The sequence below is a fragment of the Rhinichthys klamathensis genome, unplaced genomic scaffold, assembly GCF_029890125.1.
Source record: "Rhinichthys klamathensis goyatoka isolate OS25496 unplaced genomic scaffold, OSU_Roscu_1.1 h1tg000180l_1, whole genome shotgun sequence".
Classification (NCBI taxonomy): Eukaryota; Metazoa; Chordata; class Actinopteri; order Cypriniformes; family Leuciscidae; genus Rhinichthys; species Rhinichthys klamathensis.
Genome location: NW_026606708.1, coordinates 1,093,523 through 1,121,454, shown reverse-complemented (window position 1 = coordinate 1,121,454; position 27,932 = coordinate 1,093,523). Strand labels below are relative to the sequence as shown.

Below are 27,932 nucleotides of genomic sequence, written 5' to 3'. Positions count from 1 at the left end.
TTTCCCTTAATCTGCTGATGAGTTTAAAAGTTATGATAAAAGGAGGGTCAGTCACCATTTACTTTTATACTGTGTCGCATGTCCTTTTGTGTTCCACAGTGACTGAAGAAAAAAATCAGGTTATGATGCTGAGTAAATGACAGAATGATCAACCCCGTTAAGAACTATTGAGCTATTATGAGTTATTTTTTTGCCCGGCAGGGGGCGCATGAGTTCCTCGAGGAAAATAACTGGAGGATTTAAAGGTAGGTTCTGTGTGGCCATGGTAACGGCTTTACCTGCTACCTGAATGGAGGAGACCCAAGAATAGGAATAGATCAACTGCTCTATATTTACTGAAAGGGAACTCCTTCTCTCTTGGCATTTATGTGTTTCGTGAATTGTTCGTCTGAGATAAATTTTTTTTGCTATGGAGCCCTTCTAGGAATCGACATAGATAGATTGTAGCTTTGCTTTGTGTTTTCAAAGTAGCCTAAATCAAACAATAAGCTTTTACTTTCGGTAATAAAAATTAATATTTTACGTTTTATGGTTGCATATACAACGCATTTATAGAATTCATGACTCAAGACCGAAGATTCGTGTAAAATAAACTGTTCCTCCTTTATCGATACTTTTGTTCTTTTTCAATCACTTCTGTTACAGAGAGTGCTTCCGTATATTTCTCTACGCTCAGCTTTGCTTGAGTTCAGAATTTGGCCCTGAAACCCCCCCCAGCCTCTTCACCCACTTCCTAAATCTCGCGCAAACGCTTCAAAAGGGGTGGAGCTTCAGTCTCATGCTGCTCTGCGATTGGTCATTTTCGAAGTCCATCAGGGCTTGACGCTCGCTCTCGAACTCTGACCGCGCCCCCGAGGCTCAGCGGCTCGCGGTGGAACAGGAGAGAGTGTCCGCGCCTTCACAGGAGGCACCAACGGTCTGTTCTTACTGGAAAAAACGAGAATATTTAAGCTCCTTCATGGCGAAATTTGTTTTATTCGACGTCCAGAAGCATATCCATTCCGGACCGCGGCTCTGACAACGACAGGCGACGAGAATATCCGCAGCTCTCAGCAGTTGGAGTTTACCGAGGATTTTCATAGCAGTTTCGTGCTTGGAGGCGCGCGAGTGCCGGTGTCGTCGTCTCCGTGGGCGCCTTTTCCTGCTTTCTGGTGACAGCTGACACTTGTCCGATTTCCGAAGACTAGAAGGCCTGATCTGTCTCCCCCCTGTCCGGTTCACCGGGTGTCCCTGTCAGTGCCGGGCCGCCTGCACACTCACCCCGGCGCGGCCTCGCTCCTTACCGAGTCCCCGGCGACGACACAGCTACCTCCCCGGTAGAGCCAGTTACCCACACTCCTCTAAAACACCTGCCGTGTTTAGAACTACCAAAAACCGTGGACCCTAGGAGAAATTACGGACAAGAGAGACGCGGATCTGTGCGCTGGTGATATAGACAGACAGAGCTGTCATACAACATTTCAACAGATCTCTGAATTTACATATTGAGTTTTTTTTGCTTCTTCTCTCGTGCATATCCGTTATTAAGGTATTAGACAACAAAACGTCAATTATACAAACTAATCACGCGTTGTGCAAAGGCAAGGCCTCGTCTGCTAACTCAGATAGCTACATCGCTAACTCCCAGCCTGGGTTTAATCAGCTTCTAATCTTATCAACCGCACTTTTGACTCTTATTCATCGCTTATTTTGTTCCATACGACACAATAGCGAAGCGATTTTAATTTATAGTTACTGGTTCAACGCACAGGACGGTATTCCTAGCCAAGAGATCTATTGAGCTCAGCTAAAGCAGGAGGAAACAGAGCTGTCAGCCTTTATTTTCTACTACTCGGCCTGATTAACTCCAACCTTGGGAAACAAACCCCCCGAAGAATCGTATGTGTTGTGCTTGTTTCAGCTGACCTTTGCTACCAAAATTAACTAAGTCCCTCGCGAGCTTCTTGGCGCAGCAACCCGCTGCATGCACTGATACGGGAAAGACTTGATTTATATTTTTGTACCATAGTTCAGGAGCCATTTAGAAAAGGGTCAAATATCTGCACAAACCTTCTACTACTGTTTAGCCATGAGTATTGAGATTCCAGTCGGTCTGACGGAGCTGCTTCAAGGCTACACCGTGGAGGTGCTGCGCCAGAGGCCGCCGGACCTGGTGGAGTTTGCCGTGCAGTATTTCACCCGTCTGCGGGACACCAGAAACCAGGACGGGTCCGGGGTCGCCACCGCCAAAACCGGGGGGAAGGGAGTGATGTTTGATGGCGAACCGATGCAGACAGAGTCGAACGGCGATGACGAAGACGAGGACGATGACTCAGACTTTGAGCGTGAGTGCCTCTTTATTTAATCAGCTTATTACGCTACCTGTAAAAGATGAAGATATTGCTGTTTGAGTATGTTTTAGTGTATACCGTGACACCCGGCTAACAAGGGTGTCAGATCTCCCTTGAGATGGGTAACGTGAGGAAAAGCCTTATCTAGGCTGTTTCCATGGCACTTGCTCGAGCTCCCATCCAAGCGCTTGATTGACAGTGACAAGTGGCGCCCGCACAAGGCATCCCCAGAATGCATGCAAAATTAAGATGGGATAGTATGCACGTTTATTAGATTTGCATTAATATTTATGCATTTCTGTTCTTGAATAGAGACGGCTGTGGTGTGTGATCGGTCTAGCGTTGTTAGCCCATTCGTGCTGAATGAATTGCTTGTATGAATGGATGCGGGATGGCCATTGAGAATGCTAACAGGGATTTTTCATAATGGAGAGAGGTGCGCTCGCGCACATCAAAGAAGCCCCTCTTTCCTTTCATGTAGTGCAGAGAGAGCGAGCGAGCAGCTGCAATACCAGGCAGATTTCACTGGCAGACATGTAAGTCATCATTTGTGAATTAAAACATTATTTTAAAGAAGTCATTGAGAGAAATCTGGACCATTGAGAACAGTGAGCAAGAGGTGTGAAAATGGATACAGGGATTGTTACACATTCCCAAATCGCTTAGGCCCTATAAGGCTATAATCATATTTCATCAAACCGCATGATATCCAGTACCTGCCTGTGTCTGTGTGGATTGTCTTGTTTAGGCTGATTGTTTAATATTTAATTCTGTAATTGTTTTCACATCCTCTTACAAAACGGATTGGGGAAATCAATTCCAACTGTGTGTTAAATCTGATCTCAGATCAGTGAGTGTGAAGGTTTATGTGCTCTTTCAGTGGTTTGAATTTGAGCAGGTACATCATTCTCTTTCCACATTCTAATATTCATACTTCACTGCTATATTGAATGCAAAAATCAGACAAAATATAGTATGACAGAATATTTACCATATTTGGTTGGACCATTTTAGAGACCACTTAAAATTTCCATGTATGTGCATTTAGTAGGCAAACAATACGGAATGACCCACTGCGTCCAACAAGATTCTGAAGTGTGTGCAGCCAGTTTCATATCCCACAATTCTGTGGGAAGCTGATGAGCTTTCAGATTCGAAAGGTTGGTAAATTAAGAAAAAAACTTGAGTGGCTTTTCGAGTGCAAGAGTTGTAGTTGCCAAGAAAGTTGTTGTTGTTATTAGTGTTGTCACAATTCTGGAATTTCTAATTTCGTTACGATAGATATTCACTAGAGCACCACGAGTCACGACGCATGCATGTTCTTGACGTGAGAGCAGATGTTGTTGAGTTGGACAGAGATTAATATTTTGTAAATAAAGTGGTAAATTATGATTTTTGCACAAGCAAAGCACTCACATCGCTTTCTGGGGCTTGAAAGTGGTAGTCGCTTAGTCTGTTAATGGAGCGACAGAAAGCTCTCAGATTGAATTAAAAATATTTTTATTTGTCGTCTGAAGATAAACGAATGTCTTGCGGGTTAGCGCAATTAGCCACGAAAAAGAAGTCAATTTGGTACTTGTGAGCTGTTTAAGAGGTGGCTTTATGCATGCGCCTCTTATATAAATCAGTGGTGTGCGCTAGGGCTGGGATAAATGATTATTTTTTAAACGATTAATCTAGCGATTATTTTTTCGGTGCATCGATTAATGTAACGATTCATTTTCCCAGTCCGATTCGATTTCGATTTGATTATCGATTATCTCCCCATTAATTGACTAATAGTACTTTATACATGTTGATTTACATATCTGAATGGAAAAAAAAACATGAATTCCTTAACATTGCAATATATGTTTATTGCTCTTAAAATTCCAAAATAAAAGACTATATAAGTGCAAAGTAATGCATTCTTATTTTCGTAACATTCTCATTTTCCACTAGATATGTTCCTCTATATATCTCATCAGCAATTTCGGCACGCTCTGCAGTAGCCGAGCACTAAGGAGCGAATGTACAGTGACGTGACATCACTGCCAGATTCAAACTGTGCTTTCGCGCTATGGCTGGCGCTGAGCCAAAGACGGACGCGCTCAGCGCTTGTCATCATAGGCTATATCACAACTGTTCAGTGTTTTTAACCACATAATGTTTATTTTAGGTTTCAGACATTTTAAATACATTTAATTTATAGTAAAACAATACATTTATAGTTTCTCCCAGTTCACCGGTCACTTACTTTCATGTATTTCGGGAGAAACTGATGAATTCACGTGCTGTAATAAATCCAACAGACAGGAATCTCGGAACTGCGGCCCAAACAAAAACATGACGGCGACATCTCTCGCATCCATTGTGCGTGCGTGCCGCCTTGCACTTCTGAAAGTCTGAGGAGCCACTCGTGTTGCTATACTACTCTCCGGCGCGGCCGTCTTTGTTTTGGGTCTGACGAATCGACGCGAATATTTTGCGTCGACGTATTTTTTGCGTCGACGTCATCGATGACGTCGACGCGTTGTCCCAGCCCTAGTGTGCGCTCTTTTGTTGTGATCGCGAAACCTGCAGGAATGAGTAAAATTATGTGCAATTGCAATACCCACAACCCCACAAAATTCAGGCCCTGCTGTAACACCAACACTACTCAACCAGAGCGCATGAAACGGGTTTATAAGAGTAAGCAGGTGTGTGTCAAACCTTCAATTTGCCGTCGGAGAGAAGAGAGATTGCGAATGTCAATGTGCAGCTGATATCGGTGTATCAATACTGCAGAAAAGGAGTATTGGAATCGTTTCAGATATTGACTCGTATCGAAATATCAATATTTTTGACAACACTAGTTAGTTATTATTTGACAACACCTGAGTAGATTATTTTCACAGTTATTGTTAGTATGTCATAGGCCAAAAACATCTGGGAAAATGGACAGTGCCAAGATGGCAGATTAAATATGAACGCATTTTCAGACAAGTACAAGTTTGTATTCATCCAGTTTAGGTAGATCATTATTAGCTCAGATAGTCGTCCGCACATCCAATCATGATATAGTGGGATGGGTTCTGCATTAGACACGTGTTGTTCCACAGCAGAGCTTCAGTGAGCTGAGGAATCCAGAGCATGCTTGGGCATGTTTGAACAGTTAAAGCATAGGTAAGACCATCCCACCTTGATCTTTCTTACTTTGCGTCATGCTGTCAAGAAAACATCTACACATCCCTGCAGAACTGGCAATGTATCACGCAGAAGTTTGGATGGATTTGATGGCTCTTAGACTTGCATACTTTATCATGTACAGTGCTTTATCATGTATATTGTTGGTTTCTGTGAGAATTTAGATACATGCTCACAATTGGTTTTGGGTAAAAAGTAGTTAAACGTTTTGTAAGCAGTTTCAGCTGTTTTTTTAACTTCCGCCAGACTTTGGCACTAAATTAGAACACCACCATCCTTTCAACCACATGGCCTCTCTACAAAACCCCTTGCCTGAATTCACAAAAAAGAATTTCTGATTTGCCTCGAGCTGTTAAAGGCACTTTATGTCTGGTATCTCTTAAAACAAAACAAAAACAACAACAACAAAGCACCCTAGTTACTCTAATAGAAAAGATGTACTGTAAATTAAAGTGAAATGAATTGAAGTATAAAAGAAGTGTCTGTCTAAGTGCAAGTGTATAGCTTGTCTGTCTGGAGGATAGTGTACTCTTTGTTGTAAGCTGGATAATCAGAGAGGAACAGAGCAGTCTGCTGTTTTAAGGACTCAGAGTCCTTGTCAGAGACAACCTGCAAATACCCTAACTGGGTGTCAAAGAACCTGTTTGTGCTGCTCCTAACTGTCAAGTTGCCTGTTGTCAGTTTAATAGGACACACGTTGCAATAATGTTTTTGCATCATCTCAAACTCAATATTGAGTGTGAACCTTTTTCACATTGCAAACATATGAAACTAAACTTTGAAAAAGAGAACTGTAGTTTTTTCAGGCAGTTAGCGTGTTGTCTCAACCATGATGTGCTGTATCTGAGAAGGTCTTCATGTCCTTTACTAAGCCAAAATCATGTTTTTGCAATTTGTCGAGAATTAATTATTAAAGTCCCTGTAAAGTCAAAATTTTGTATGTGTTCTGAGTTTGTCACACCACAGAAAAATGTGTCATTAGCCACCCTGCCAAATTTGAATGATAAAAAAAGCCAGCAAGTACATAAAATAAGCTATCAAAATCTTGAAAAAATGAGCAGTATTCTCTGCTCTCAAACGCTGGGGGCGTGTCCGCTGGCTGCGCTGAAACCACGCCCACTCGCGGGAAAGCTGCCGTCGCCACACTCAACTCTACTGCCGGTATAGATGCTCGCACGGTGGGCACGCACTGCCGATGATGGCACCAGTTGTCGGCGCGACGGGAGGATGAATGCCGAGGCGGGAGATAGTCGGTTCGGCCCCATTCACCAGTAACAACGGATTATCAGTGAATGTCTCAGTTGTCTCCGACGAAAGTTTATAAAACTATCCCGTGTAAAATGATCACTTACAGAGGCGGGTTTTGGCAGTGATCCTCAGCTCTCCATCAAGGTTGGCTCTTCACAAAATTAATCCACTTCTTCTTGATGTAATCGTTTTTCGGAAATTTAAATAAGGACACCGATCTGTTTTGTATGTGATCCGGTGATCGCATCCAGGTAGTACGCGTTTCCGTGACGAAGGCATAGCTAGCTAGCAATCTGTAGGCTGCTGTAGTAACTAATAGTACTGACCGTAACTCACGATTGAGCGGCAAAACTGATGTGAATGTGCTCTATAATGTTAGGGGAGCGGACAGCCTCAGTGGCTCCAGTGCGTCATCAAGTAGGGCCGTGTCCAGGAGCTCAGGGGCTCCAGTGCGTTATCGATCCCCGTTTTAGCCCTGCCCAAAAAATCCGGAAAATAGCAATGGTGAAAAACTGTTTAACGGTCTAACTCCACAATTCAGTACTTCACAGTTCAGTCTTTGTAATATGTTTTAGCAATACATTTCTAACATTTATAATGAGTTTAGAATTTTTTTTTTAAATTGCCTTTACAGGGACTTTAATAAAGGGCCTGAATAATTAGTGTTAAAATGGCCACCATAAAAGTAACATGAATAATTGTCTTTTCCTTTTCAGAAAGAAAAAGATTGCACTATATATTTAAGGTGCAGAAAAAAAATGAATTCACTGCAGTAGTAAATGCTTTTCTACTTGACCTTTTTTAATCCTTTTTCTGTATTTAGAGTTCAGAAAGAAGAAAGGAAATGTTACATGTTTTTGGCTTTACTACAGGTCCCGTCACATATTAAGAATACGCACCAGCTACTGGCATTCAGAGAAAATGCTTTGGTATTGTTTTTCTGTCTATGTGTGTATTGTTTGTGTGTTTTGTATGCCAGGGTGTGTCTATCTTTTATTCTTCATGTTTGAGGTTTCCGATAACAATCTGGACTTTAGTACTTCCTCCTATCTATCAGCAAGAGGGTGACTATCTAACTACCCTGACCCTGTTTGTTCTTCCCACCCTGGTCATTGATTGCAGAAGCTGCATTATAGTGTGGTCGTAAGAGCTTATGAAGTGTTATCTCAGCAGCTGGTCATAGACTTAAGGTTATCATTTCTACATTTTTGAGTCCTGCACTCGCAGAAAATAAGTTAAGATGAAGTTAATTAGGTTTAAGAGTTCATATTGCTATACACTTATTGCATAAACCGTCTGTCCAAGGCCATCCTTAAAAATATTTTGGTTTGCAGTAACAGCAAAAAAAAAAAAAAAGGGTAGGTAGGTCTACATATATATTTTTTCAAGATTCAATGTAAAAAAAAAAGGACAATTTTGGTCATGGTGATTACGTCGGTATGAATTTAAACAAATTTGCATATCGTGACGTCAATGCCTTCGGGCGCACCATTGCGAACCTCATTCTTATACAGGTTATAGACCACAAACAATTTGAAATCTTTATCAAAAAACATATTTATTGCATTAATTCCAGCTGCATTCATTTGGAAAAAAAAAAAAACATCAAGATTTCAATGAAAGTGATTTTTTAGAGGGAAACAAATAAAGTAAAATGACTAATCTCCCCAGCGCCGCGCCGACCAATAAAACATTTGGCAGTTTGGGACCATTTATTTACATTTGACCCATAAACCTCTGCTATTATTAACGGAAATCAGTGAGGTCAAATGGCTAGGCGCATTGTAGAAACTATAGGCCTATTAAGTAGTCCTGACATATTATGGAATGGTCGATTTTCTTTAGTGCAATTTCGGTATGGGATGTGCTGTTTTATTGGTCAGCGCGGCACTTGTGAGATTAGTTTGCGCCGCGCTGACCATTGGGTGGCGCAAGCAAACACTTCCTCCCTGCGCTGTCGAGTCTGTCGCGACTCGCGCGTCTCTGTCCATTGAGCCGCAGCGCAGCGCGAACTCTATAACACCGTGCCGTTTCGTCCCACTTTCGGTGTGTTTGGCTTCTCATACTTATGTGAGTTTGTTTGTCAGAGCCTGCAGTTGCTGTGTGGCGTGCGTTCGCGGCGGGCATATCGTGACCGTGACGAGCTGGACGCGCTCCGAGAAAAGGCCGTTACCATCGATTCCCTATTCTCCTATTCCCTATTTGACCATTAAGAATTTCGAATAATGAGCGACTAAATGTAGGTAGTGCTGCCACTAACGACTAATTTTCTAACGACTAATCTTTCGACTAATTTTTCGATTAGTCGACTAATCTAAACGACTAATTAAAAAAAAAATCAAGTGTTTATTTCGTTTTGAACTCAACTGAAGGGCCAAAACATAAAATGTCACCTGTTCAAAAACATTATGTATTAACAATCTAAGCATTAAGTATCTGCATTTCCATTAGGCTATACCATATTAGTCAGAGTCCTAATCTAATCCTCTAATAACAAACATGTATGTATTACTTAAATTAGCTCTTTGTTCTGCCTTAAAAAATGTACAGTAAGCTAATAATGATTAATTTATGTACATTTCTGAAAAGCATAACTGATAACATCACTCTGAATAGTAAAGTAGATGCAATGCATTTTCTGTGAAAAGCGCTATACAAATAAATTGGAATTGAATTGAAAGAGTCTGGACTAGCCCACTATGAGTCGCGCTGAAAGCAGGCAGGCACGCAGTTATGTAGCTCGCGTTTACACTTGCGTGCATGGCGGGCCCGTGCCGCGGTTCGCGTGAATGTGAAAGCAACACGGACTCGGGAGCGCTTGTTCAGGAAGTTAAGTAACCTGCCCATGCGTTTTAGCTGATTATGATGCATTTAGTTAAATAATACACATGTAAGGGATGATAGTGTTGATGATTTACCTTGGATACGCGAGAGTTGAGTCTGCAGTGTATTTGCGCATTGCGCGTGCAATCAGGGCAACACATTTGGAAATCCACTGTCTCCTCAAAAGAGTCCGTTTGAAAAACACAATATATTGACCCGCGTTCTGTTTTCTATCATGCGCCGTGCACGTTTGCGATGGCATAAGATGCACGCAAACTCAACAGGGTTCGATAGAATTGAGTGTGAAACCAGACCAACGCTGCGGGGGGCGCCGGGAACAATCGCGCTCGCGCTCGGACTCGGACCGCAACAAACGAGCCCACTGTGAAAGCTCCGTCACCTGCCTCCGCAATTTTTCATATCAAAGCAGTGAAGGCGGGCGGGAACGTGAAGGAAAATGATAGCAGATAAACCAGCAGGGCGCGCACGGCGCACAGACTGGTGTGTGGAGGTGAATTACAGTGAGCCGTTTGTGACGGGAGACCAAAAATAAATAGCGGTCAATAGTAAAACGACACGTCGACTAAAAAAATTGCCGTCGACTAATTTGCATGGTCGATTACGTCGACTAAGTCGACTAATCGCGGCAGCACTACATGTAGGCTCATACAGACGTATTTCACAAGCAGCCGCGCCGCAGCCGTCACCAAGCGCGAACCATTAACAGTGAGTGAAACGAAAGCGAACGCACAGGCCATAGTGTGACATGCGTAAACCAATGGTGTAAACATAATCATCATAGATGACGCCACGGGTTTTTATTTAAAAGAAAGAACGTAGCCTACGCAATTTATATTCACAATACTTACTATAATATAATTTATATTATTTTATTGCATTTGTATTAGTTGTTTGAAGAGTACAAAAAAATCGGTCGGTCTTAATGCAAGTTTACAACCGGCAAGTCGGTCGGACTAAAAGGGAAAAAAATAAATAATTGGGTCGGTCCTAATTTGACAGGGTCGGTCGGGTTACGGCAAACAAGAATATTTTTAAGGATGGCCCAACAGTGCAACAGGGCTGTTCCCTCTCAAGACATTGTGGGTAAGGCCAAAGGTTAGACAGGATGTGGAAGCCCTGCACATTATCTACATTGTAACCTTCACTATTTTTGTCTCCAATTAAATCTAATCATTAATTTCCTCTCTCCTAACCACTCAACGGAGTGGGAAACATTGTTCTGATCCCTTTCTTTGCATGTTTGTTGACAACAACACACACAAACACACAAGATTACTCCTCAGCCTTCGTAAGATGTTTGCAGGTCAGTCTGATTAGTGGTGGTGGCTCAAGGAGAGGAGGTCATTGGGACAGGAGGAGTGCATCCAATGGGAGGACTCCAATTGCGAGGTGTATGTTTTGATTGGACATGCCTTGACCTTCAACTAGCACCACATAATACCATATCAGCCAATCAGAGACGGGTTAAAAGAACAGACAGGGACCTTGTCCAGTCAGGGTGCAGATTAAGCAGACTGATGGCCTTGTCTAATCAGAGGGAGAGCTGACCTCGCCTCTAATGTTCATATTATGCACACAAACACACATTTGCTGATATTTTAGCGTCACTGAATCCTCGCATATGCTTTTGTAAAGTTTATAGAAAGTGAATAAAATGTGTTTTTTTGAGTAAATATCTGCTACTGTTGATTCTGTCATTCATGCTCTCCCACTGCAAGTAATCTTCTTGCTGTTAGTAAGGGGTTAAAGCCACAGGCACAGTGCTAGACAGATCCACACTACCTTATAAGGGCTAAAGAGAGAAAGGGAGAAATGGATCACTGAGAAAGATAGACAAAGTTTTTAGAGAGTAAAGGAAAGGGGGGGGGGGGATTCAGACATCAAGATTGATTGCTTACAGCAGGAAGGGAAGAGAGTATTTTCCTTTTGTTTACGAGTTGTACAGCTGTTTGGGATTTTATTAATTAGTCGAGCAGCTTTCTCCGTGTGTGTGAGTGGGGTTCTTTATTGTGTTATGGTAGTGTTACATAGTGTAGACTCCCTTGTGCTTTTGCGAACGTGTGTATAGGGCCTGTTTACACCTGGTCACTTTATGCATTTTCTCTGATCGGATAGCTATTCGAGATGGATTTAAATCCGATCACTCAACCACTTCAGGAGGTGGTTTGAAACGCATTTCAAAGGATACTTGAGAAGTAAAAATGCATCTGGTTGTTGAAGCCACATATGTAAATTTGACTCCTTCCAAAATGGTGTAAAAGCATGTGAGCGTGTTATAGGCCACCGGCTCACGGTAGCCAGATATGACAGCTCTACCTCTATCGCCACAGATATGGCCTGTGGCAAATGAGTAGCTGAGCTAATATCTCTTCAGCAAGCCGACGCACAAACTGCCGCAAATGAAACAAAGTTCGCATCCTGAAGCTCATTCAAAGTAGAGAGACTAAATTATCTTACCAGCACTCATGCCGCTTTCTCTCCTATTGTGGTCTTTGATCTTGAAATTAGCTGATGATAGATAAATTGCAGCTTATATCTGTTTCTTTCGATGACATGAATTCCGTTAAATTTGCATATAGAATAGGAATTAAAGAACGGATTTATTATTCATTTTGTGGAGACCCATTTATGTGGCCAAGTGTAAATGGAAGAGTTTTAACAAAATGGATAGCTATCTGATCAGTTAAAACGCATAGTGTAAACAGGCCCTATGAGTTGACCATATAGTAGACCGATTCATTTGAGATTATCGCAGTAGCGAACCGTGACTCTTGGACCTTGGCCCTCTCACCCCCTTGCCTCGTCGGGAAAAAAGTAAACTCATCCTAAAATTGGCCTAGCTTACGGTGTCCTCTTCTATAATACTACATGTTACCTTTGACAAGAAATCAAATGCCACAAGCAAACATCAGTGTGAGCGTGAGAGTTATCACCAAAATTAAAGTAATAAAATGCAAATCATCATTACAAAGATTTGCATCATCACACAATCGGTGTGTGCATTTCAGCGGAATATGGTGACAACTAGCCACAAAACCAGCTAAATTTTATGTAAGCTGACGCATCATGACAGCGCTCAGACCAAAGCGCATTAATATATTATATATCATATATTATACCATTTATTTAAATTATACTGGCACAGCAGCCAATTAAATGTATGTAACAGACCTTATCGAACATATGATTTGGGAAAAATGCAACTTTTATGCAGAATTACAGCAAATGTTCATGGTCGCTAAGTTAGTAAATTTACAGACTGAACAGTTTTTCTGCAAAATAACTTTTTTCAACTAAAGCGGTGGCCAGAATAAAATCAGTCACTTAACCTATTAGATTTTACATAATTTACCAAAACAGCAAACAGTTCCAGCAGTAAAGCTGCGTTCACACTACAAGCGACTTTGTCGCAGCATGTCACCAGTGGCTGGCGGTGAGGTCGCTGGGTATTCCCACTACTGGTTGCCTAGTAATAATGTTTGTGAGTGACATGTATGGATGTTACTCCATGTTGTAGACAACAAATCCGTTTTCTTGCCGCTACAAACAAACATTTTGGAAGGAAAAGTCTAAATATAAATGAAATCAATACATAAAATGCATAATATTAAAGATGAACGAGAATCAGCGAGTGCTATTTGCCATCGCGGCTATTTAACTGCAGCAAACAGGCAAATGCCGGTCTATCTGGGTTCAAGAAACCATTCAGTCTCAGAGTCAGCATGACAAGTACCACTGTACGGAGACATATCATAAATTATAGGACAGTTTTTTTCTGACTGCTAAAATGAGCTTCTTATTCAACTTGCCTCGGTCAGACTCGGCACTGAAGAGTGACAGATCACGTGTGCTCCACTGACTTCACTCCTATTGGTTGTCGCTCCCGAAAGTCGCTCTTCATTTGCATAAAGTTGACCAGATCTCAACTTTGTTGCGTCGCTGGACACGCCCCATTCAGTCGCCAACGGGTCACTTTCGCTTTTGTCTCCATTGAAATTAATGGTATCGTGTCCCTTGTAGTGTGAACGCAGCTTTAGCTTTAGCGTCTTGATTGATGCTGTCATCCAGGGGTATCGCTTATAATTGCTGTGGTTGAAATGCTTTAAAAAGCTTTGCCTTTCTGCACAAAATTAAGGTCTGGTATAAGTCTTCCTTTGCCGATTAACTCCAGCTTCCCTTAAAAGTTGATCTTGAAAACATTGGAGAAGATTGGTCAATTTTCCTGCCATTTGAAATTCGTCTCTCATTGACTTTCTATGGCTTGGCACCAGTGTTGTGTGTAACGCAACTACTTTTTCGGGTAAAAAGTAGTGTAACGCGCTACTACTAAAAATCTGGTAACGAAACGTAGTTCCTTTTTCAATTCTGCGCAACGTTACTTTCCCCAGGGACAGATTATCTGTCCCTGGGATTTGACAGCGATCTCCGTCATTTGATAGATTTGACCGCGATCGCCATCTCCGTAGTGAACGCCCCAGAGAGAAATGCACATAATGGATTTCATAATCAGAGAGTAGCCTATTTCTTTTCGTTTTGAATTGTTTCGTTTAAAGACATTTCAAGCTTAAATTCTATACGTTGAGTTTCGGTTAATTTATGATGAGATGCTCCTGTTCACGTGCAATGCAAGTGACCACGCCGGCGCTTCCATGATTATATTGTCTCCTATATTTGCTTCTTACTTGCAGGCATTTGGTTGATAAAAAAATGATTAAAATTAAGATACAATTTATACAAAACGAAATTCGCTTTAAAGAAAGGCTTTCTTCAAAACAAAACTTAATGAAGTGGTCAAAATCATGTCTGATTGACTCAATGTCTCCCGATATATTGCGCATCCATCTTACTCGCGCTGTTCACTTTTCATAATCAGCATAGATGGAAAAAAATAACATTATAATTTTTTTTTAAATATGAAACTAAATGCGCTTATTTAATGGCTACAACACGTAGGCTATAGTAGGCCTACAGACTCTCTATTTGTATATTGCTGCACATTCATTTAATTCTGAATTTTGCACACATAAGTTGAAAGGCATTTGTTTACGTGCATAGTAAAACATATCTGCAACATTTATCAAGTTCACGGATAATTGTGCGTGCATTTATTAATCATTATGATACTAAAATCATAATAAAGTCTATACTATGTACAACAAATCAGATGAGCCCAGAATATGAACGCAACATGTTTAATTACACGTTAAGCATTTTCCTCCCATAGAAAACCATTATAAGAACGCTTAATTTGGCTTAATGCAGATTAGAATGTCCCCTTATTATGTCTAAATAACAAGATAAGTTTTCTTTTTTTCTTCTTCACCTTGCGGTTCAGGACTTCCATAGAATACAACCTGAATATAATTACTTCCAGAAATGATTTTTGGGGGTGCTAACGGGGTGCTTTGGTCTTTCTTGGGGGCTTTCTTTCTAGCCCCTCCCTAGCGCCGCCCATGCATATGCCTGTCCATTAACCGGCATTTCTTCATAAATATGAACATTTTTGATAAATGCATTATGCATTTATGGCATCATATATGGCATTATGCATAGTAGAACTTTATGTAGGCCTACACATTTAGGAACAGATATTGGTTTCTGCCCAAAGTCAAGCAACATAAAAGTAATGTTAAAGTAACGAGCAACGTAAAAAGTTACTTTTTATATGGGGTAACTAAGTAAAGTAACGGATTACTTTTTAAAAGAAGTAACGAGTAACGAGTTACACTACTTTTTAAAAGTAACTTCCCCAACACAGCTTGGCACAAAAATCCTAAAATGGAGAAAACGGACGTCAACACAACACACACTGAATAGGCAGATTTAAAGGGTTTATTTCCTTCAAAAAGATTGAATTTTTATTATCAAATAAAATAAATGTTAATAATATCATATACTACCATTCAAATGTTTGGGGTGAGTAAGATTTTTTTTAACTAGGCCTATTATATATTATACTAATATTATTATAAGAAATGTTTCTCGAGCACTTAATCAGCATATCAGAATGATTTCTGAAGGATCATGTGACTGAAGACTGGAGTGTTGATGCTGAAAAATCAGCTTTTCCATCCCACGAATGCGTGAGAGCTTTCTCTCTCATCCCATGTTGCGTGAGAGAGAAAGCACAGAACTGTTTGTAGTTTAGTTGCTGACTCTCACATGATAAGTGATTTTCGCTGTACCATCACAGAGATCACACACACATTCTGTTTACTTTTAAAATTACTAGTGTCTCTCTCTCTCTCTCTCTCTCTCTCTCTCTCTCTCTCTCTCTCTCTCTCTCTCTCTCTCTCTCTCTCTCTCTCTCTCTCTCTCTCTCTCTCTCTCTCTCTCTCTCTCTCTCTCTCTCTCTCTCATATTTACCAGCAATGAGAGGGTGATAAGACTGTGTGTGCAATGCATGAGGATATCTAGAATGACATGGAGGGAGATAAGAAGAATGACGGGACAAATATCGGGTTTCTGTTGTTTGTAGTTACTATTGCTCATACTTAAGCTTACAGATTTAAACAAACTTCTAATCCTAAAATATTAAAAACTGGCAGGTTTATACATAATTATGTAATACCTCAAATCATATGGCTTGCTGACTTTTTTTTTTAAGCAGTCATATCGAAAATGGATGAAACAGTCCTATAGAAGAAGTTTCCCCATGGATTATTATTTTTTTAAATCATGGAAAATATTTATATTCCCTATATCTAGATGATATGCGTATATAGACTACTGTTCAAAAGTTTCGGGGTTGGTAAGATTTTTTAAATGTTTTTGAAAGAAGTCTCTTATGCTCACCAAGGCAGCATTTATTTGATCAAAAATACAGCTCAAAAACTGCAATATTGTGAAATAGTATTACAATTTAATAACATTATTCTTTTATATTATATTTTAAAAGATAATTTATTCCTGTGATGGAAAGCTGTATTTTCTTCAGTGTCACATGATCCTTCAGAAATCATTCGAATATTCTGATTTGCTGCTTAAAGGGTTAGTTCACCCCAAAAATGAAAATTATGTCATTAATGACTCACCCTCATGTCGTTCCAAGCCCGTAAGACCATCTTCGGAACACAGTTTAAGATATTTTAGATTTAGTCCGAGAGATTTCTGTCCCTCCGTTGAAAATGTATAAACAGTATACTGTCCTTGTCCAGAAAGGAAATAAAGACATCATCAAAGTAGTCCATTTGACATCAGTGGGTTAGTTAGAATGTTTTGAAGCATCGAAAATACATTTTGGTCCAAAAATAACAAAAACTATGACTTTATTCAGCATTGTATTCTCTTCCGGTTCTGTTGCCAGCGGGTTCACGAGTCCGCAGTGATGACGTAAGACGCTGCTGACGTGTTATCTGGTGCGTCCGTGTATTCGGGGTTCAAATAAATATGGCTGGGCAAAAAAAATGCAAGTCTTCCTCTGTGTCGAAATCCTTAGACATGTTTGCGAAGATTGTTTTGTTTACAGCGTAAACGAAGCTCGGGCGCACCAGATAACACGTCAGCAGCGTCTTACGTCACCAGCATCACTGAACGCGACTTGACAACAGAACCGGAAGAGAATACAATATAGCTTATATATACAATATAGCTTCCATTGAAAATGAATGACTTCCGGCCGCTTTGGAAGCTCAAGTCGGCGGCGGTGTGAACGTACAGTAATAGATTATTTGATCAATTATGGAAATTTATGTAAATTGATATAGTGTGTGTGTGAGAGAAAAATCAAACTAATACTACTGACATGAGGGTGAGTAAATGACTTTCATTTCAAAGTAAATTATCCATTAAAGATTCAAAAAAAAAGAGAAAAAGATTCCCTCACCCATATTCTTTCCCTTTTCTTCCTTCCAGTGTCATTCTCTCTCTCTCTTTCTCTCTCTCTCTCTCTCTCTCTCTCTCTCTCTCTCTCTCTCTCTCTCTCTCTCTCTCTCTCTCTCTCTCTCTCTCTCTCTCTCTCTCTCTCTCTCTCTCTCTCTCTCTCTGGTTGTCAAGAGAGAGTGAGTGGGTGTGTATTTGGGGGGGATAGTTGTTATAGTCTTCCTTGTATTTTGTTGTCATGGCAACTTTGTCCACTTGAAATCCCCTACACGTGAGGTTGAAGCACCCCATCTCACTATACTTCACGCGCTCATGCACGTACTCATTTCTTTGAGTGCTCTCACAACAAGTCTGTGTATTAAGCCGCCTTATCTGGGCATTGCTCACACACAGTGTTAAGTAATTTCCAAAGAGGTGTTAATCTGAATGCTTGCTTATGTGTGAATGCACACAATTCGGTGGCATTTAACGTGAGCATGTATTGAGTTGCAGGTTTATTACTGTAAGAATGTGTTTAAATATGATCATACATTTAGGTTTGTGAAAATCTGTGTTTGTTATAGAGCTATAGGTTATGAGCGGAACGTCTTAAGACGGTAGTTCACTAATAAGAGAGTGTGTATGTGAGAGAAAGCTCATTGCTAGTTTTACACCAAAGAGTTAATGGAGTGATGGACTGTAACAGTGCCATGAGAAAGGAGGAGGGGGGGGTGTGCAGACCTGCAGGGCTCCTGAGAGTCGTGCTAGATGCACTCAGCTGTGATCGTACACACATAATTGCAATCTCCTGAAACTGGTACAGCCTGTAGGACAGGCCTTTTACTGACCTTACTGAATATTTAACACGCCCACACAGTTACTGAAGGGCGCATGTGAAATTTGGAGACTAAATTTGATCGTTAACATTGTCTGAGAGTCTGCAGTTCTCAGCGAGCATAGGGGAATTTGAACAGTCATTAACTCTCTCTGTCTTTCTCTCCACAGCTCCTCCCCCCAGCAGATTTAACCGGAGAGTGTCGGGTGAGTTCTGTTTGACGTCATTGCACTAATCATGTGGTTTAAAGTGTGTGTGTGTGAGTGTCAGATAAGTGCTCTGCCTTTCCGTCATTTCCCCTAGTGTTTGTTTTATTGTAATTACTGTATGTGGCCAATATGCCCACTCATTCTGCCCCTTTCAATTGTGTTCCAGTAAAAAAAATCCCCTCTTACACATCATCATATGAAGGAATCTAGATATGCTACCTGTAAAGACACATTTAATGCATGGAGAAGAATACTTTTTTTTTTCATAAGTGTGAAGTTAAGCTTTGTCCATTTAGTCATCTCTGTAAATTAAACACTTCTATAGCAGAGGTTTTAAACTGGAGCCCAAAAAAGGGTTCTATGTAGCCTGTGGAAAATTTGAGAAAATAAAATGTTTTACAAAAAGTTTGCCATACAAAATAAACATCTTGCCAATAGTTAAGAGAACTAAATATTTAGTTTATTTATTTGTTTGTTTGTAACAAATAAATGTAAGTTATTTCTTTGGTACATTACTGTTCAAAAGTTTGGGGTCAGTAAGATTTTTTTTTTTTTTTTTGAAAGACATTGTTCACCAAGGCTGCATTTATGTGATGATAAATACAGTAAAAACAGTTATATTGTCAAATATTATTACAATTCAAAATTACTTTAACTATAGCTTAAAATAACTTTCTATTAGAATTTTAAAATGTAATTTATTCATGTTGCTTAATGCGCATGTGAACGCCATCAGCGTTTATCACAGGTTCGCGTTTAAAGTCTGTTTAGAGAGAACAGTGTCATCTTAGCGGCCCCTAATGGAAAATAACATTATTCAAGAACCGCTATAAAACCAATCCAATGTTAATCTTACCTTAAATTATATTAAGTTTATCTCTGTAAAGCTACTTTGAAACAATCTACATTGTTAAATATAAATGAGGATGACTTGACTTGACTGTTATGTCAAAGCTGATTTTTTTTCAGTCTTCAGTGTCACATGATCCTTCATAAATTATTCTAATTCTAAAATATACATTTTTGTATATCAATGTTGAAAATGGTTGTGCTGCATAATAATTTTTTTATAAACTGATAAAAAACTGTAGGATTCTTTTATACAATGTTTATAAAACAGCATTTTCTTTAAAATAGAAATATTTTGTAATATTATATCTTTACTGTCTTGCTCAATAAATGTATTAATTTCTTTCAAATCCTACTGTCTTTTGAAAAACTTTTGAACTGTAGTGTAGTTTTTTTTGGCATAATTTTCTTTAAAGCTGCTTTTTGTTGTGAATAGCCAAATACTTAAAATTGGAAACATCAAGCTGTTTTTATTATAACATATTTTTTTCTTTTTCTTGCATAGTATAATTTGATACATTTGGGGTCTTTGGCATTGAAAATTTCGAAAACCCCTTTTTAAAATGTTTTGATTCACATGCATGTGGCTTTGGTGAAGACTTCTAAGTAATTAAATAGTAATTTGTTTTCATAGTGTGTGCGGAGGCATTTAACCCTGATGATGATGAGGAAGACTCTGAGCCGAGAGTTGTTCATCCAAAAACAGACGAGCAGCGTTGTAGATTACAGGAGGCCTGCAAGGACATTCTGCTGTTCAAGGCTCTAGATCAGGTACACACACACACACACACACAGAGATATGAGGGCTATTAAACTGTATACAGACGTCATCCAGGTTGTGTGTGCAGGCCAGTCAGTCAGGTTTGGTTTGCATGTGCGACTGATCACATGTGCTTTACTTAATCAGTCACTGTCGGTTCATTGTTGGAGGAAATTATTGAACATACTGTTACTTGAACTGATAAGCACTCTTAATTTTCTGCTGATGTCATATAACTAAACACATAGTTTTTCCCTGTTTGGTGCACACATAAACGTGATGTTGACTGTTTTAATTTGATATAAATATAATATTTTTTAACTGTGGTAGTTTCACGGCAGTGAATTAAAAGACACAACTTAGCAAAGAGGATTTATGCTAAAAGTCACGGTCAACATGGTAAAACCTGCTTCAAAAAGTGACGTCTTTAAATTCACCTCTTAAAAACGTTTGTAATGAAAAGTTGTCTTGAATCTTCAACCATAAATTTTAGTTTTATGATTCATAGTTTTATGAAATAAGTTCTAGATATTTTTCACCTTTTTTCATTCTTGCATTCATTCTGCACTTAAACGTTAGTTCACTTGCATGTGGGTCTCTTTTGGCATAGAACTGCATATCACTCTTGTCCCCCCCCTTCTTCGTTCAGCATCGTGCACCATGAGTGTTGAGTTTTTAAGATGGCATGTCGAGATAAAAAAATAGTTGAAACATGTCTGGACCCTCACACTTTGTTCCATTCTGTTGCACTCTGTCTAGCTGTTGTGTGAACCATAAGAAACTTGCCAATATAAAAATTTTTTTTTAAATATGTAGTTTTGTATAAATCTGTACTATATGATTCAGAGCACAAAAACACATTTCCTTCATCAGACACTTTGTCTCTCTCTGGTACAGGAGCAGTTTTCAGAGGTGCTGGACGCCATGTTTGAGGTTCTTGTGAAGCCACAAGATCACGTCATTGATCAGGGAGATGATGGGGATAACTTTTATGTAATCGAGAGGTGTGTATTTTAAAGTGTTTTTTCGAATATTACCTTTCATATAGTGTGTAGTATAGCTGTTTTTGAATGTAAAAGGTCTGCAAAGTTTCAAAGATCAAAGTGCACGATAAATTGAGTTATTGTCTCCTAAAAGAAATGATTGATTCTGACCTGCCGAAACGAGTCATCAACAATTCCAGTTTTACTTCCGGTTACATACCTATGTAACAACGTAACAAATTTGCATTATGCCTGTGATCATCATTGGCTGCCTGTGAACGTCTACTTTGACCCGCGCTCATACACTGTAGTTGTAGCTGAGACTGAAACAAATTTGCATTTGTTTGGTTCATGTTGTCGACGTGTTGAGACTTTGCATGCAATTCAAAGGGATGAGGACTCACGCTGGAATTGATACATAAAGACCAACGCCATCGTTACTGTTCTTATCACTGTGTATCAAGTGCTGAGAAAGCCTCTGGAGCTGAAATTCAAATATGGTAATAGGCGTTTACCTGCAGTGTAATCGCTCAGCAAGTGCAATCAGGGCGGCAAATTAATGTCACTGTCTCTGCTAAATATTCTGTTTAAAAGCAGCAGAATGCCGCTTTCATACGACGCACATACAGTAAACCCAAGTGTCGTTTACTCTGCTGTGCATAATAGCACCAAATTAATAAAAAAACACAATATATTAGCCGCATTCTGTTTTCTGTCTTGCGGCGTGCACGTTTGTGATATAGCGTAAGATGAACGCAATTGCACCAGGGTTCGATAGATTCAAGTTGAGTGTGAAACCAGACCAACGCAACGGGAAGCACTGAGAACAATCGTGCTCGGACTCGGACCGCAGCAAACGTGCCCAGTGTGAAAGCCCCCTGAATCTTCGAATAAACTGTTTTTAGGCCCTTAGAGAAATGAGGTGATGTACAATGTATATTATGAGAGAATTAAAGTTGAAATTGACCTTAAATGCATGTAAACCTATTGTAAGAGACATCCAGAACAAAATCTGGAACCTTTAAAATAGCATAATAGGGGCACTTTAATAAACAGATTTATGTGTGCTGCCAGTTTGTGTATGGTATTCTTGTGCAATGTTTTACGTATATTTGATTTGTTATTTTGGGTAACAAATCAAACGCTTATTTTAATCTTTGATTAATCTATCAGTTGTTTTCCCCGTCAGATTTGAAAAAATCTGACATTTTACTTCCAGCATTTTGTGTAAAAAGTTGATCTTTTTCTAATAATAAGCAAATATAAAAAAGAAAACCTACAAATACATCTACTGCTACTGGATACTTTGTTACTGTTAATTTATAAAAATTTACTTACATTGCCTACTGTATGCACAGCGCATTACATGTTTAAACGAAAAGCTAAATGTAATGTCCAGTAACTAGTTGTTTTGATGAAAACAATTGAGCTCTGTCTATGGACATATGCATATGAATACTCTTTGAAGTGAATAGGAACAGCAACAACACTTGCTTGCTGTTAGGAGAGTTTATTCAAAATGGCAACATTTGCATTATTTTGAATTTATAACACATTTACATATGAATTTTACAGTACTATTATGTTATATTACAGTAGTATCCCATGTCCTGGTGAAAAGCACATCTCAACCACATGAAACTGCATTTGGCAGATCTAGGTTATAACCAAATCTAAATATGGTTATAACCTTCTTTGAACTGACTTTTCACTACTGCAAAGTTACATGTTTGTCAATTATTGTCATCAGTGATTTTGATTTAATTATAGCAGCCCTAATCTTGTTGAGACTCAATTTGTGATTTGATATAGGAACTGAGAGGAAAAAAAAAAAGCTCTTGTTAATTCCTATACATTGTTTATCTTAAACCACAGTAATGTTCCTCATTTTGAATGTCAATACCTAAAGGTCAGAATATCAGAATGAAGTGTAGCAACAATACAATTGCCACCACAGCACTAACCGAATGTATGTTTTTGTGTATTTGTAGGGGTGTGTATGATATTGTGGTAAAGAAGGATTGTGTGGGTCAGTATAATAATAAGGGCAGTTTCGGAGAACTGGCCCTCATGTACAACACTCCACGTGCTGCAACCATCATTGCTACAGAGGATGGAGCCCTCTGGGGACTGGTGAGTGTGTGTGAAAGAGCATGCCAAACCCTGTTGACAAAGTGCTCTATAACAGCACCGCCTTGTGATCGGAACACTGAATGACTGCTGCTTCACTTTCAAAGTGCTTTCATAGCAATTATGAAATGACAATAAGTGTGACAGAAGCATAAATCCAGATCCTAATACAACAGAGTTTTCAGCTGAACGGTATGTCTGTTTCAGGATCGGGCGACTTTCCGTAGACTAGTAGTGAAGAATAATGCAAAGAAGAGAAGGATGTATGAAATCTTCATAGAGTCTGTTCCACTGCTCAAATCACTGGAGGTGAGAAAATGATTGTAAAAACATTTGTTCTATTGACAAATGTGTTTAGTGGTTCTGTGAAAGAGTATCAGGGTTGCATAGATGAAATGATCATTGAAGAAAAACTTTAGGAGAAAGAGAAGAACATTGTTGCATTCTTAGACTGGTAATGAAATGATGAATACTTACCCCATCTTACCCCACGTTTCATAGTTATCTGAGAGGATGAAGATTGTTGATGTGCTGGGTGTAAAATCATTTCATGATGGAGAGAGGATCATTATGCAGGTGAGCTTTGCAGTTGCCCCAAAAAGTAGGACATAAGTGTATAAATATAACGCCATACAGTAAACTTATAAAGCAATCTATACTACATGGCATATTTAAACTATCGCCCAGCTCTAAACTGCTAAATGGACTATATTTATAATAAACTATAAATATTTTCATTATGAATATTATGATAAATTCATATTCATTTCTGTAAAGCTTCCATGAAACAATGTGTGTATGGTGAAAAGTTCTATACAAAAGTAAATTGACTTAATGAGAACTTAATCATATAATCTTAATACAAATAATTATTTGTTTGCAAATCCCACTTGGTCATTTGTACATTTACCTTTATACATGTGTCACACTAATTTTGTGTAAGTCAGTGGGCCGTGCCATTGAGAACCATTGAGATATCCTCTGTTCAGATCTTACATACTTGATCAGCTACAGCATGTCTAAAAGAACCAGCTCTCTCTCACACTCACACTCTCACACACACACACACACACACACACACACACACACACACACACACACACACACACACACACACACACACACACACACACACACACACAGCAAGTGTAGTTATAGCACTATAATAATGGAGCAGAACTGAAGATCAGGACTCTGACTTATGCTATTGTATCATTAATCATCATTATTATTATTGTGGACTGCTCTATTACCAGGGTGATAAAGCTGATTGCTTTTACATTGTGGAGTCTGGAGACGTGAAGATTATGATGAAGAGTAAAGTGAGTTCTTTATCTTTCTTTTTTCCCCTCTCTTTCATTGTTATATTGTACAATTTTCATTTTTTTTAATGTTAAAGGTTCTCTAAGCGATGTCGGGTGACGTCACTTCTTGTTGACGTTTAAAGTATTTAAACAAAACGGAGGCTAGCTAGACCCTCCCTCCTCATCCGCGCACTAACCCCCCAAACCCCGCCCCCAAGTCCTTCTTGTCGGTGATTGGCTGGAACTGTTTGTCATGTTTCGTGGAGCGGGTTAGCCCAGTTTCTTTTTGTTGCTGTTTGTGGAGCCTGGGCTGTCTACAGAGATCGCGTTTCTTTACAGTGTGTTCAGGGGACAGGCAGCCAGCGGTTAGTGAGGAGATGTTCGCTGTATGTGACAAAAAATGTTTTGGCCTAAAAAACGCTTGACATCGCTTAGAGCACCTTTAAGGTTGTTTATTTGTTCGATTGATTCCCCTAAAATTTTTGCATACCGAGTCTGACTAGCTGGAGACTTCTGCTTAACCAATGGCTTAGGTTTGGGGCGGGACTATTTGTTTGGCTAACCAATACATTTTGCAGTTCTACTTGGTGATTGTAGCAATGTAAAAACATTCTTTAATTTTCCCTCAGTAATGCCAACATTTAATTTTTAAATGGTTCTTTCTGTGTCTTCCAGACGAAAGCAGACAGACAGGATAACACTGAGGTCGAGATCGCTCGCTGCAGTAGAGGGCAGTATTTCGGAGAACTCGCTCTCGTCACTAATAAACCACGTGCTGCCTCTGCCTATGCTATAGGGGACATCAAATGCTTGGGTAAGTGTCTCTGTGGGCATCTGACTTATATTTATGTATTGAAGTAAAATGTGTGCCAAGTGCTCATACAACATCACATGACTGATGTTTATGTATTTCAGTGATTGATGTACAAGCCTTTGAGCGCTTGCTGGGACCCTGCAAGGAGATCATGAAGAGGAATATCGCCCATTATGAGGAGCAGCTGGTGGCTCTGTTTGGATCCAGCGTGGACCTGAGGGACTGAGACAGACTGGCCGTGCCTTACACACACACACACACACACACACTATACAACACAACACAGGTTATACACTCAAAACATTTTGTAGGCACACATTCCTTTTTATGTGCACTCATACTCCATCAAACACACTCACACTTTCAAATCATACCTCACAAACACACACACACACGCCTGTTATTGCATCAGCTGTTCAGTACGAAATAAAAGCATTACCAGCTCAACTGCTGTGACCCTGAACTAACCACAGCCTGGAGAGGACATATGCGCACACACACACACACACACATTCACTTTCACCAAAAATTCCCAGCCAAGGACCCATCCTTTCTCATGGTCACTTGCAGTCACAACAAAGTAAAAAGAAAAAGAGACCAGATAAAAGAATCTATGTTTAAACAAGAAAAAAGTTGATATCTTTCAATAAAAAAATGCAAAAAAGCGCAAAAATTTAACGTTTTAGAGCATTTTATGACAATGCAAAGCTTTGATAAACTTGTTTAAATATGACCTGTTTCCTTCCCTGCTGTTGGTGCATAAAAGTTTTTTGCTGGTGGTATCCACAGTGACTCGTTCTCCTTACTTAAACTCCACATTGTATTGATTAATGTATTACTATTATTATTATTATTACATATTTTTGTCGAAGGGTTGACTCGCTGTTACACCGCCCCCTAATTGGAGGATGCGAGGCCGAATCTAGTGCGAATTTTTTCCCATTAGTCTTTCTGAATGAGTCGTCCTGAAAAATAAATAAAGCAGACATTTTGGTAACCTGCTGGGACTCTTATGTTGTGAATGGTTGTGTGTGTGTTGGACGATGCGGTCTGTAATTACAGGAACAGTGCCATTTAAATGTCAGGAATCAGTTTTGTTTGTAATCTTTTGATTGGAGACACCATACAAGTGTTTTGGAATGGAGTGTTTTTTTTCTTTAGGGCGTTAGCTGGCTATTGTTAGTTTATCACCTTTGAGGGTTGGCTAGTTTCAGCATTTACAGATTGTACTTTTAATAAACTTTGGATAAATCAGGGTGTCTACTTTTATTTGGGGATTTTTTTTTTGTCATGGGAAGTGTTCTGAAACAAAACCTTACATGGGCTACATCAAATGAGTTGATGGAAATGTGCCTTTATTGATTATCATTTACTTTTCCCTACAGTTACCTGAGAGTAAAATATTAAATTGTTACTTTATTGTTTTAAACTTTCTAATGGGTTCTATTGAGCAACTGAGCCATTTTGTCTCTAGTTTCTCACAGGTTACTTGTGACTAGAAACAGTCTGGTTGCGTCCTACTGTGTGAGATTAAAACACTCTTCTCTAGAGGCACTTGCTGGCGTTTTCCTGCTCTTTTCTTAGCAAAATTCACTCATCACGAAACGAAGGCCTGAAGTGAATGCCTGGTTATTTCAAGGACCTTGTCACAAGTCCATTCTTTCTGAATTTCTATATTATTTTTTGCTATATGTTCCCACTTAAAAATAATTTGGTAATTCTCCTGTACCATTTTGTGCAAAGAAATGCTTTGACAAGTCTTACCCAATTGGTTCCATTGTCTTCATAATTAGTCTCAGAATGATTCACTGGGCTATGTAACACTTTTAAGTGTCAAGAAATGACACCTATTTAAAGGTTTTGGTCGAAAATACTAACCTGTTAATCAAAAATGGCTTTTATCTTGACCAGAAATTGAGTTTTATTTGTAACTTTTTTTGCAACAACATTTTATGACTTTTGATAAGAAAATCTTATTTTCCTGATTAATATTGACAGGTTTTTTTGTAATGGATCTACCAGACTTGCTAGAATATACAAGGAAGTTGAAGGAACCCCAAAATGTCTTTAGGTAAAGAGAAATTGCTTAATTTGTTTAGATTCAGATACTCCCACTCATTTATGCTGTGTACGACAACAAGGCAACTGTTAACTTGCAGCGTTTCTATCACTTTTGCAACAAATGTAGTCATTTTCGGGACGTATCAGCTCCTCGGCATGATTCGGTACTAGAGCTGCAGGGTCCCTGTCACAAGGTTTGTCCTCCAGCACCGTGTGTCCAGCCGTTTAGTTTTCCGTGGAATCCACAGACCTCGTCAGGCTAGGTAAGTTAGCGTAGTTTTAAATAGTCGAAGAGACCGAGCACGAGAAAGAGTCGTTTAGAACGCTAGCTTCTTCTATAAGCTCATGGCGTCATTTCAATCGTAAACTTTTTTAATCTGTCATAAAAATAAGCATTATTCAGGTATCCCAATAATGTATAAGTAAAGAGTGAAAAATGTATCAATTTGTTTAGACCCCCCCCCCCCCCCCCCCCAGTTGCTGGAAAAAAAATTCACAGCTCGCTAAAGTCATACAACACTGCCAACTGACATACATTTTGGAACAAATATTGTAATTTTCCAAGTAATAATTATTCATTATTCCCCACAATACAAAATA

General features: G+C 39.4%; 1 protein-coding gene across 1 annotated transcript; it reads left to right on the top strand.

The window, feature by feature from the left end:
* Positions 1 to 850: 850 nt before the first annotated feature.
* prkar2aa (protein kinase, cAMP-dependent, regulatory, type II, alpha A) lies at positions 851 to 26,525 on the top strand. Its single transcript, XM_056260895.1, has 10 exons — positions 851 to 2,324; positions 18,393 to 18,428; positions 19,915 to 20,051; positions 20,938 to 21,044; positions 23,015 to 23,156; positions 23,361 to 23,462; positions 23,655 to 23,729; positions 24,410 to 24,475; positions 25,133 to 25,271; positions 25,373 to 26,525. The coding sequence occupies exons 1-10, from the start codon at positions 2,069 to 2,071 to the stop codon at positions 25,495 to 25,497; spliced, it is 1,185 nt and encodes a 394-aa protein (XP_056116870.1). The 5' UTR covers positions 851 to 2,068; the 3' UTR covers positions 25,498 to 26,525.
* Positions 26,526 to 27,932: the final 1,407 nt, after the last annotated feature.

Excerpts from the sequence above, each read along its gene's own strand:
- prkar2aa (XM_056260895.1), top strand. The coding sequence starts at position 2,069 with ATGAGTATTGAGATTCCAGTCGGTCTGACGGAGCTGCTTCAAGGCTAC. Across the intron at positions 21,045-23,014 it reads AACTTTTATGTAATCGAGAG|GGGTGTGTATGATATTGTGG; the intron begins GTGTGTATTTTA and ends GTGTATTTGTAG. Across the intron at positions 23,157-23,360 it reads ATGGAGCCCTCTGGGGACTG|GATCGGGCGACTTTCCGTAG; the intron begins GTGAGTGTGTGT and ends TGTCTGTTTCAG.